General features: G+C 48.1%; 1 protein-coding gene across 1 annotated transcript; it reads left to right on the plus strand.

Moving 5' to 3' along the window:
* Positions 1-760: 760 nt before the first annotated feature.
* Positions 761-6,299, plus strand: LOC308679937 (solute carrier family 22 member 7; the record flags this gene model as incomplete). Its single annotated transcript, XM_081347813.1, has 11 exons — positions 761-1,141; positions 1,226-1,329; positions 1,744-1,898; positions 2,040-2,208; positions 2,355-2,478; positions 4,375-4,484; positions 4,585-4,799; positions 4,903-5,011; positions 5,110-5,316; positions 5,406-5,466; positions 6,222-6,299. The coding sequence occupies 11 exons, from the start codon at positions 761-763 to the stop codon at positions 6,297-6,299; spliced, it is 1,713 nt and encodes a 570-aa protein (XP_081203939.1).
* Between the last annotated feature and the right edge of the window lie 5,721 nt (positions 6,300-12,020).

Below are 12,020 nucleotides of genomic sequence, written 5' to 3' on the forward strand. Positions count from 1 at the left end.
TTCAAAGGGCTGTATCTCGGCCAAATATTGTCCTATCCTACACAAACAATACATCAATGAAAAGTCTATTTATTCAGCTTCCATAAGATGTACAAATCTCAATTTAAAAAAATTGACTCATGTGACTACTTTTGTGGTCCAGGGTCACATATTAGTAAATATTAAAAATTCAAAATAACTTTTTTATTTTAGTCAATTTTTAAATATAATTTATTCCCCACTCCAGTCACATGATCCTTCAGAAAATGTTCTAAAATACTATTTTGGTGCTCAATATTTCTTATAAATGTTGAAAACAGTTGTGCTGTTATTATATTAAGATTTTGTGGAAAGAACAGCATTTATTTGGAATAGAAATCCAACTGCCTAAATGCCCTGTAAGATAAATGCCTTTTGATCAATTTAATGCATTATTGCTGTATAAAATTCATTACAAAATTCTTGCTAAACAATTTGTCAGTTTAGAGAATCAAAGTGAACAGACTATGGCTGCCAAATAATTTGAAAGAAGCAGTTAATGTGTCTGAGTACAAAGTTAGCATGAGCTCAGAATGACAAAGCAAGAATTAACTTCTTTTATAAAATTACCATAATGCAAAGTTTCAACCAAAGGGTTTAATTTTTACAAATGTTCCACAAAGTTTTAGACATCCCCCCTGTTAACCATTTTCTTCCCTTAGAGTGTCATGATTTTGAGGTATGAACTCAATGTACAGGTGAGACAGATCCACAACCAGGTCAAGCACAACAGAGCACAAAGATGAAGTTTGAAGATCTTCTCTCAGAAATTAATGGATTCGGAAGGTTTCAGAAGATGGTCCTGATCATCAACTTCTTTGGTCGATTCAGTCTCGCGTGTCATTTCCTGTTAGGCAACTTCATTGCTGTCATCCCGTCTCATCACTGCGATATCGGCTCTCTGGATGCTGACGGGATCCTTGGGAATCTGAGTCGAGAAGAGAGACTGACTGTCAGTATTCCTGCACAGGAGGATGGGACTCCTGCTTCCTGTCACATGTTCTCGTATCCTCAGTTCCACCTGCTGATGAACTCCTCCAACAGCACAGCACTTCCTGTAGTGGAGTGTCAGAATGGATGGGAGTATGACAACAGCACATTCATCAGCACTCTCGCCACTCAGGTAGTCTCTTGCTTTTTATGTATGGCTGATTTATTGTACTCTATTCTAGCTGTGGCCTCTTTCTCTCTCTCTCTTTCTGTTCAGTGGGATTTAGTGTGTGACAACAGAGCACTGAGCAGATTGACAACCACCATCTTCTTCATTGGGGTCATGTTTGGAGCAGCTGCTTACGGGAGCCTGAGTGCAATGTTAGTGCAACTAAACTGGATATAAACATTGATATGGGTGATTTTACCATCTCAAAATTAGCTCAATACATTTCTTAAAGGCATAGTTCACCATAAAATGAAAATTCTGTCATAATTTACTTATGACGCTCCAAACCTATATGAGTTTTTTCTGTGGAACACAAACAGTTCTGGTTACCATTCATTTCCATTATTTGGTCAAAAATAAAATCCACAAAAATATTCCAAAAGTTCCAAATAAGAAAGTCATACAGGTTGGGAAACGACATGGTGAGTAGATTCTGACAGTAAATGCTGACATTTTTGGGTGCATTTTGGTGACCCTTTAATTTCCAGTTGCATTAGAAACACAAATAATGTGTTTGCACTAGCACTGGAGTGTTTCTAAATGGATACATGTCTTATTCTACACAGGTATGGGCGTAAGCCGATGTTGCTGGTGTCGCATATATCAGGAATGGGTTTTGGATTGTGTAGTGCTTTTTCTTCCTCCTTCACCATGTTTGCAGTGCTGAGATTCTTCACTGGATTCACCATCACTGGCACTGTCATCATCTCCACTGTACTCAGTGAGGAGAACCTTTCTATTTTAAATTGTTTTGTTTTTGTTGTGGTTTTAAAACAGCACACAGTAGTGTTTCTAAAATGAAGACGTCATTTTATGTGATGAGTGTGTGTGTTGGTTCTTTTGTTCATTCATTCTTTATCAGATGTGGAGTGGGTGAGCATTGAGCACAGAAAGCTTGTAGGGGTGATTGACAGCCTGTCTTGGACATTTGCCTTCATGAGCATTTCACTGATTGCATACTTTATTCGAGACTGGAGATGGCTGACAGTTTCCATCTCATTGCCCACCATTATTGCTATAATCACTTGGTGGTGAGTATAAATAAACCAATACTAAGTAGATGTCTTCAAATATCTTGTACATGAAATATGCCTTTTCCAAGAAAGTCTCTTGCAGATCAAAATAAAAGCAGTACATTCTCAATATGAAATAATCATAAATGTGAATAATGTTATAGGTGGATTCCAGAGTCGGCTCGGTGGCTGATTGCTAATGGGAAGGCAGATAAAGCTTATAATTATCTTCATAAATGTGCTGTCATGAATCGTAAAAAAGAAGCCACTGCTAGGATAAAACCTGAGGTGAGAGATTCCAGAAAGAAATCTAAAATGTCAGTAGAAATATCAGCAACATATTTTTGCTAGCAATGGATGGTGTATAGGGTCATTCCGTGTCAAAGCAACCAAATTTCTCAAAAAGACCAACATAAATAGTGATGAAAGCCAAAATATTAAAAGTCACAGATGTACTGAGTAATCCACTATTTTGTTGAAGGGGGTCAAAATGACAATTTTCACCTGAGATTTGGAGCCAAATTAGAGGGGGGTAAAAATGACTTTAGAAAGATGGCAGCATCATCATTTTATTTTTACACAGCGATTGGTAGGTCTATTAGTAAAATCTGTTGACTTTAGAAAGCTTTGTTGCGTTATAGGCCAACAGTGACAGTTAAAAAATGGCAAAAAGCGCTTCTAAATTTTCTTTTAGATTCTGGTTCTTAAAGGGGTCATATAATGGTACATGCACTTTTACAAGTTGATTGTACTGAAAAATGTATTGACAGTGCCTGTACACAACCATCATAAAATGATAAAAATCCATCCAGTGTTTTTTTTTAATCTCCTTATATGTTTGACACTCTCTGAAATCAAGCCGTTCGATTTTGTGACGTCACAAAATCGACGCCCCTCCCACGATTGTGATTGACAGCAGCGTTTCAACACAGACCCGCCGTCTCGTGAGCGAGCTGTCTGTCATCATAGTGCATTGATATGCTGGAGAAGAATGGCGTCTAAGCCATTGTTCTTGGGTGTAGCCTAATAAGGAACACAGCAGTCATTTTGATGTTTTTGATGGAATATTCCCAAAGCATTGACGCGGGGGTTCCCTCGCGGAGTCATTTCACACCAGACTGCGTTAACGTACCAACGAGGGCCAGTAAAGCTGGTTTTTGCTAAGAAGCTGTTCCTGAAAATAGGATCCGTACCAACTATTCTGTTCCTGCTGCACCTCCAGAAGAACTTAAGTGAGTGTAACGTTTTATTAACCTTTATATTAATATTAATATTTATATTCATCTTTGCGTATCGCTTGCTGCACGCTTCACGATGAATGCGGCTGTTTACACTCAAGGGTAACGTTACATTACGCCATGTTTTCTATGTACGACGATCTCAATATAATTCATAATCCCACGTTTATAATGATCAATGTGTTATGGTTATTGTGTTATTGTGTTAGAAACGGTGTACACACAGAGGGTGGGGTGAGCAAAGCTCATTATCATTTAAAGACGTATGCACTTAAACGGCGTGCTGAAAACAGAGCTGTTTTTGACCAGGTAAAATGAGTGTTTTCTTACAATACTAATGAGAATTTTTAATTAAAGTATATTACAAACTTTTAATTTAGACCCTAAAGAATCATATTAGCTTGTACAAAAATGGCATTAAATGACCCCTTTAACGAACTTTCCTTTTGGTGTCTTCATTTTAAAGGCCCCCAATGGTTCAATCCCAGAGATATGGAGATCTTAATGCGGTTTCATGAGTAAATTGGTAAATTGTACACACTTTCAGTGGTCAAAAACCAAACGTGGGTTACTTTCCATACAGCTGATACTTTTTTCTTTTAAAATGGAATATCTGAACATAATGTTTGTTCTTACTTAGTAAATATCTGTGACATTTAATATTTTGGCTTTCATCACTATTTATGTTTGTCTTTAAAGCAGTGAAACAGAACATTGAAAAAGGAAAAAATGTAGAGTAGGTTGTTGATTAGATGGAGGCAGATCTGAATGCGAGCTTGCAGTCGAAAGTCGCAGGTTTAAGCTTGTGAAATAAAAAATCTAAAAAATAAAATAACACATTGTTTACAATGGTGTTAATAGGGTCTGTGTTTTTTTTCTTGCTTTTACTTTAGCATAGTTTGCTTACATAGAATCTGAACATCTTTGTTTTTCTCTCTCTGTCTAGGAGTTGGCTAAAATCATAGTTACTGGAAGAGGAAACAGGAAGTATTCATACCTGGATCTGATTAAGACTCCTAAGATGAGGAGACTGGCTTTACTCACAGGAATCACCTGGTGTGTCAAATCACAATCACAAACACACCACAGTGGCATCAGTAAAAGGGTGTTCAGATTAATCTAATTTTGGACGTTCCTTCTGCTTTCTAACTGCCAGGTTTTCTGTCGCCACTGTTGCCTATGGAATTAGTTTCAACATTTCAAGCTTTGGACTAAATATGTACCTCACTCAGTTTGTGTATGGTGCAATTGAGATTCCTGCCAAATCGAGCATCTATTATCTGCTAGATAAGTTTGGAAGACACATAACTCAAGCTGGATCCTTGCTATTGGTTGGAATCAGCCTCATGATTAACATATTCATACCCAAAGGTGAGAGACTTACAACTTATTGACTTTTTGACATGAAGAATGAAATGACAATGTAGGTTTGATGAAAAGATCCAGTGCAACAATGATTTCTCTTGCTATTCAGATAAGACAGTGGTTCGTACGGTAATAGCCGTGCTGGGAAAAGGCTGCTCTGCCACGTCTTTTGGTACAGTTATTTTATACAGTTCTGAGCTTTACCCCACTGTTTTAAGGTAGGAAAACTAACTTCATGCTCAGTTGTACGCAAGTAAAACTATATCCAACATCAGCAACTAGTTATGTATTTATTGAAATGTTGCGCTGCCCGTAGGCAAAATGGGATGGGCTATAATTCCTTCGTGGCACGTCTCGGTGTGTCTGTCGCTCCTCTGATCTTGCTATCGGATGATATATGGAGCCATTTCTCTCAAGTCATCTTGTGTTCTATTGCACTCTCTGCTACTTTCGTTGCTTATCAGCTCCCAGAGACACGAGGCAGGTGTCTGCCGGAGACTATAGAGGATATTGAGGGAATCAGGTAAGGTTATGTGGAAAAACTATTTAGTCTATGTATTGTGTTTCCATGAAACAGAACCCTTAAGATTTAACATCTGCTTCTCATCTCAGGAAGGGCACTGATGGCTCACCACTACAAGATAAAAAAATGGAGGAAAAAGAAGACAGTCGGGTGAAATGGAAAAATGATTTAATTTTGTAGAACACATAACTATAGCATCCATTGATCCATAACATTTCCTATTTATGTGTTACTGTATCATTTAATTAAACAATTTTAAAATAAATGTGAAGGGAGGTGTTGCATGTTTTCTGTTTATTGTTTTAGTCAGAATTGTGTGGACTCATTATTCCACATATATGGGAATATCATAGAATCATCACTCTGTCATTCTCACACCTTCATTTTGATAAATGAATTCATCAACATATAATTTGCTTTAAAGCAAAAATAGGTTTCACAAAGCGAGAACTTATTCCAGGATAAATAAAATTTTACCCCTAGTAAATTTCTACAGGACAACAAATAATTGGTGCCTATAGAAACATGGTTTATAAAATCAAGGCTTGGCACTGGTTTACTAACTTCATAAGTACAGTTCTCTTACGAGAGGTTCTCTCGTATTGCGTAAGCTTGCTTACGCTGCGGGAAAGTCTTCTTTTCTCGAGATACTGAAGCCAAAAATTATCCTTAATTTCATTTTTTGTCAACGCAGTGCAGCTGCGGGCAGCTGAGCTAGAGCGGCATACTGCGCGCTCATTGGCTGCCGCGCGGCAACTGCTTAAGCCTACCAGTGAGCCTGGCGTGACGTCACGCCCAATGAGGGCGCGCGCGCCCTAGCGCGTCACAGCCCGCCAGAATGGGCGGCGTCAGAGCATATATAAGGAAGGCTCGTAGGCTATATTCTCTGATTTCTGTCTTTTCAGCGAAGCACTCGCATCGCTGATCTCGGAGAGGAAGCCGTCGCCGTTGTCCTTCAAGGCCCAGCTAACGAGCCAGCTTAGGTCAGCCTGAGGAAGCCGGACGATCTTCGCCGCCTTCAGCCTGCCGTGCCAGCTCAGCTATCCGGCGAATATCCTTTGCAAGCTCTTTTGTGTGTGTTCTTGCTTCCGCAGCACTTTCTAAAAGAGCAGAGGCGTTGTTTCAAATGCCTCGCACCACGTGCGGCTCATGCCGCTCCGCGCTCAGCGACGGAGACCGCCATCTTCTCTGCGCTCTCTGCCTGGGCCAGGACCACGCAGCCGTCGCGCTTTCCACGGGCGGCTGCGCTTTCTGTGAAGAGCTGCCGATGTCGACCCTGCGGGCTCGACTCGCCCTCTTCGCGGAATCTGCTCCAACTGTCCTCGGGCCGCGTAAGAAGAAACGCCGCTCGCAGCGACCACCGGAGCCCGAGACTCGAGCCAAGGCCTCGCCGGAGCCTCTCCCGCGAGCCTCGCTCTCTCCTTCTCCGCCCCCGCTTCCCGACGCGCAGCCGACGGCTCACGCCCTCGATGCCGTCGCCTCAGGGGATGAAGCGGATGATGACGCGCTACTGGACACGTGCTCACTAATGGCGTCGGACAGCGAGGAATGGTCCGGTTCTGTCCGCTCCGCCTCCTCCACCAGAGCGTCCAGCAGGACTCACGCCAGTGTGGACGCCGAGCTTCTCCGCCTCCTCACGGCAGCAGTCGAACACCTGGGCCTCGAATGGTCCCCGCCAGCGGTGACTCCACCCAACAGACTCGACGGGTGCTTTCTGCCCGCCAGTCGACGAGCTCCAGTGTCCAGGCCAGCGCCTTTTCTGCCGGAGCTTCACGAGGAGCTTACCAAATCCTGGGACGCTCCAGTTTCGGCCAGACTCCGTTCTCCGGCCTCATCTACTCTCTCTCGCGTAGACGGAGCCAAGGAGAAAGGGTATGACCGGATCCCACCGGTCGAACCAGCGGTTGCAGCGCATCTTTGCCCCCCATCCGCGAGATGGCGCTCAAAGACTGCCCTCCCGTCCAAGGCCTGCAGGACTACTTCGGCGTTTGCCAGCCGCGCTTTCTCCGCTGCTGGGCAAGCCGCCTCAGCCCTGCACACAATGGCGGTTTTACAAGTTTTTCAAGCCGACCTCCTCAGCCAGCTCGACGAGGGAAAACTTGATAAATCTGCTTTGACCGACCTGCGCAGTGCGACGGATCTCTCTCTTCGCACGACGAAAACAGCAGCCCAAGCGATCGGACGATCTATGGCTGCGCTGACTGTCATTGAGCGCCACCTCTGGCTAACGCTAGCCGACATGGGAGAGCAAGAGCGGTCCGTTTTTCTCAACGCCCCGCTCTCACCCGCCGGCCTCTTCGGCCCCGCGGTAAGTGGCCTCGTGGACAGCTTCTCGGAAGTTCAGAAGGCGTCACAGGCCATGAACCTCTTCCTGCCCCGGCGCTCGAGCTCCGCTGCAGGCCGCTCTAAAACTCAGCCTCCTGCACGCAGTCCCACGCGGCGCCCCTCCCGACCTCCAGCATCGCAGCAGCGTCAGCGCGGCCGACCCAGGTCCCGCTCCACCAGCCAACACAGGCCGCCACCCCCGCGGGGTCCCCGGCCTAGAGTTTCGCTGAAAACCGAGCCTGCGAAATCCTCCTAGCACTCGCAAGGAGGAAAAGACGGTTGAGTCCCGCCGCGGCCGGACCGCCGTCGAAGCTAACCTGTATCCCTCTGCCAGTCCCCTTGATAAAGGCTACTGCAGTAGTGTCCACCGCAGCCAACGAGCCAGTTTCTCAACTCTCTCGCCTGCACACAAACGCCGTTTTTACGGCGACCCAGATAAATCGAATAAAGAGTGTAAAATCTGGTCATCCGGCTCACGCCGTCAGTGCTATGAGTGTAGTAAACATGCCCACACCCCAGTGCTCATCACTACACACAAGCACAATCCCCCCTGTGTACCCCACAGAGTGCACTCACATAAAGCGCGCTACGGCCGCTCGAGTGTTAGCTGTAGGTCACGTGCCCACAACCCAGTGCTCACACCTACACAGTGCCCGCTCTGCCTCACACATTCGGGGACGAAAGCACTCCACCGCCGGCTGTGCGTTAATAAAGAGTCCTGTGCCCGCTATACAGCACGCACGCTCTCATGTACACACTCACGAGCCCGCCCCGCTTCCGCGCCGCGAGCCGTTGCTCAAAACGCTCTCTCACAGCGTCATTCAGCCGGCTGCCGCTATCAGCGAGCCCCCGTCTCCCCTCACTGTCACTGCGCGACTCGCGCACATACCGCCACAGGCTCCCCGTCCCGCGCTGTGCGGCGGGCGGGACCCGGAGGCTATCCGACCCCTAGCTATGAGTGCGAATGCATGGAAAGCTATTCCGGGAATGTCGGAATGGGTATTAAACACAGTGATAAAGGGCTATTCGCTTCAATTCGCTCGCCGCCCCCCGCGTTTTCGCGCCCGGGTCGAGACACAAGTGAAAGCAGATGCAGCCCATCTGCTTCACACAGAGATAGCGAATTTACTGCACAAAGGTGCCATAGAACGGGTTCACCCTCTGGCTGCCGAGGCAGGCTTATACAGCCGCTATTTCCTCGTACCCAAGAAGGGCGGAGCGCTCAGACCTATACTAGATCTGAGATATTTGAACAAAGCGCTCGTGAAACGACCGTTCAAAATGCTCACGACCGGTCAAATCCTCGCGCAGATTCGCCCGGGGGACTGGTTCATCTCTCTCGATCTGAAAGACGCGTATTTTCAGATTCAGATTATTCCCCGTCACAGGCCATTCTTGAGATTCGCCTTCGACGGTCAGGCATATCAGTACACCGTCCTGCCGTTCGGCTTGTCCCTGGCACCCCGTACTTTTACGAAGTGCATGGACGCGGCCCTCGCACCCCTGAGATCGAAAGGGATGCGAATTCTGAACTATCTGGACGATTGGCTCATTATAGCGCAGTCAACAGAGGAACTAGTTTCTCACAAGAAAGCGCTTCTCGGTCATTTGGAAAGCCTGGGTCTTTCCGTGAACTGGGACAAGAGCTCTCTAACCCCCAGCCAGTCTATCACTTTCCTGGGTATAGATCTGGATTCGGCGGCGATGACGGCCAGACTGTCAACACAGCGCGCGCGCCGTGTTCGACACCTCGCCGCTTCCGTTCAGGTGGGAAAAGTTTTTCCCCTAAAAACCTTTCAGAGGCTTTTGGGCCATATGGCGTCAGCCGCAGCGGTCCTGCAGCTGGGTTTACTTCGAATGCGCCCGCTTCAGTGCTGGCTAAAGTCGGAAGTGTCCCGCAAAGCATGGATTTCGGGCCGTGCACCAGTCAGAGTGACTCAGCGCTGCGTCTCAGCCCTGCAGCCCTGGCTGGCGGCCGAATGGTTTCAGCGGGGAGTGTCGATGGGGGTCATCGCACACCGCAAAGTGGTCTCGACAGATGCGTCCAACATGGGTTGGGGAGCGACTCACGAGGGCAGTCCGATTTGCGGCCGGTGGTCGAATACGGAGAAAAGCCTTCACATAAACTGTCTAGAGATGCTGGCGGTCGAGAAAGCGCTGAAGCACTTTCTACCACTCCTACGGGGACACCATGTGCTAGTCCGCTCGGACAACATGTCAGTAGTGTCTTACGTGAACCGCCAGGGCGGAATCAGATCCAGAGCCCTGCGCGCTCTCACAGAGCGCCTCCTATCCTGGGCTCAGGGCCCGCTGCGCTCCCTAAGGGCAGCTCATGTACCCGGTCGCTTCAACGACGGCCCGGACAGACTGTCCAGGGACAACGTTCCCCCAGGGGAATGGTCTCTACACCGCCAGACGGTCCAAGCGCTTTGGCATCGCTTTGGCAAAGCGGAGATCGACCTCTTCGCCGCGAGCGAGAACGCTCAGTGCCAGAGGTTTTTCTCGAAACACGAGGACGCGCTGGCCCAGACATGGCCCAGCGTTCCGCTGTATGCGTTCCCCCCGATCTCGATGCTGCCTCAAGTGCTAGCGAGGATCAGGGAGACGAACTGCGCAGCGCTCCTCATAGCCCCGCGCTGGGAAAACCAACCATGGTTTTCCGAGCTGATGAGGCTGACAGACACAGCCCCATGGCCGATCCCGGTGAGGAGAGATCTTCTCTCTCAAGCTCGAGGATCGATTCTGCATCCCCATCCAGAGCACTGGTCTCTGCATGCGTGGGAAATCAACGGATATTCGTTGATCTGCCAGAAGGGGTAATTAACACGATCACGCAGTCCAGAGCCCCCTCGACGAGGCGGCTCTATGCGTCTAAATGGTCAGTGTTTAACAAATGGTGTGTGGAAATGGGTTCTAATGCTCAGTCCTGTGGAGTCCCACAGGTATTGAACTTTCTCCAAGAGATGTTGGACGCGGGCAGGTCCCCCTCCACGCTCAAGGTTTACGTCGCGGCCATAGCAGCGTTCGCCGATTCGGCGCGCGGCCGCTCACTGGGCAGGGATGAACTCATCACCCGTTTCCTGCGAGGGGCCAGGAGGATGAACCCTCCCCGGCCCCCGTCAGTCCCTATTTGGGACCTGTCCCTGGTCCTAGAGTCCCTGAAAGTGCATCCGTTCGAGCCTTTGGACTCTGTGGAGTTGAAATACTTGACGCTTAAAACCGTTTTTCTGCTAGCTCTGGCTTCAGTCAAACGAGTGGGCGATTTGCATGCGCTGTCTGTCAGCGCGTCGTGCCTCGAGTTTGGACCTAACGACTCGTTAGCCATTCTCAAACCGAAGCACGGCTATGTCCCCAAAGTGTTAGGTACTCCCTTTAGGGCTCAAGTCATTACCCTATCGGCCCTGCCGTCATCCGGCAGTGAGGAGGGTGTCAACCGCCTTTGCCCGGTCAGGGCGTTAAGGTGTTATGTCACGCGCTCTGCAGCCTTCAGGCTCTCAGAGCAGCTTTTCGTTTCGTTTGGAGGGCGCGCTAAGGGTCGCGCCGCCTCGAAACAGACGCTATCCAGATGGATAGTGGACGCTATTGCGGCAGCATATGCGTCAAAAGACCTGCAATGTCCGTTGGGCATACGGGCTCATTCCACCAGAGGCATGGCCTCATCGTGGGCATGGTCCAGCGGGATTTCCATTCATGACATTTGTATGGCGGCGGGCTGGGCGTCCCCCTCCACTTTTGTTAGGTTTTATAACCTGGAAGTTCCCGCTCTGCAGGCGAAACTTCTGTCAGTCTAGTCGTGTTCATGTCCTGCCCATATGCGCAGGTTGTACTATTGACTAGCTTGTCTGTTGAGCTGCACGCTCAGGGTCAGTATACATAGACCGGCCTTGCCGTTCTTGCGTTCCCTAGATGTGCTTATGAACATGTGTTGGCCCGCACCGCTGGCCACCTGTTTTTCACCTCTATGCTCTTCATAGAGTCATATGTGATTGTTAGGCTCGCACGGCGTGGACAAGGGGTTCCCGCAGCGTAAGCAAGCTTACGCAATACGAGAGAACCTCTCGTAAGAGAACGATACTCGGTTACTCACGTAACCTCGGTTCTCTCTAGAGAGGGAACGAGTATTGCGTTCCCTGCCGTGCTTGAAGCCTGTAGCTCGTGTCGCTTCATTCGACAGAAAACAGAGAATATAGCCTACGAGCCTTCCTTATATATGCTCTGACGCCGCCCATTCTGGCGGGCTGTGACGCGCTAGGGCGCGCGCGCCCTCATTGGGCGTGACGTCACGCCAGGCTCACTGGTAGGCTTAAGCAGTTGCCGCGCGGCAGCCAATGAGCGCGCAGTATGCCGCTCTAGCTCAGCTGCCCGCAGCTGCACTGCGT

The sequence above is a fragment of the Scardinius erythrophthalmus genome (genome assembly GCF_964197995.2).
Source record: "Scardinius erythrophthalmus genome assembly, chromosome: 19".
Taxonomy (NCBI): domain Eukaryota; kingdom Metazoa; phylum Chordata; class Actinopteri; order Cypriniformes; family Leuciscidae; genus Scardinius; species Scardinius erythrophthalmus.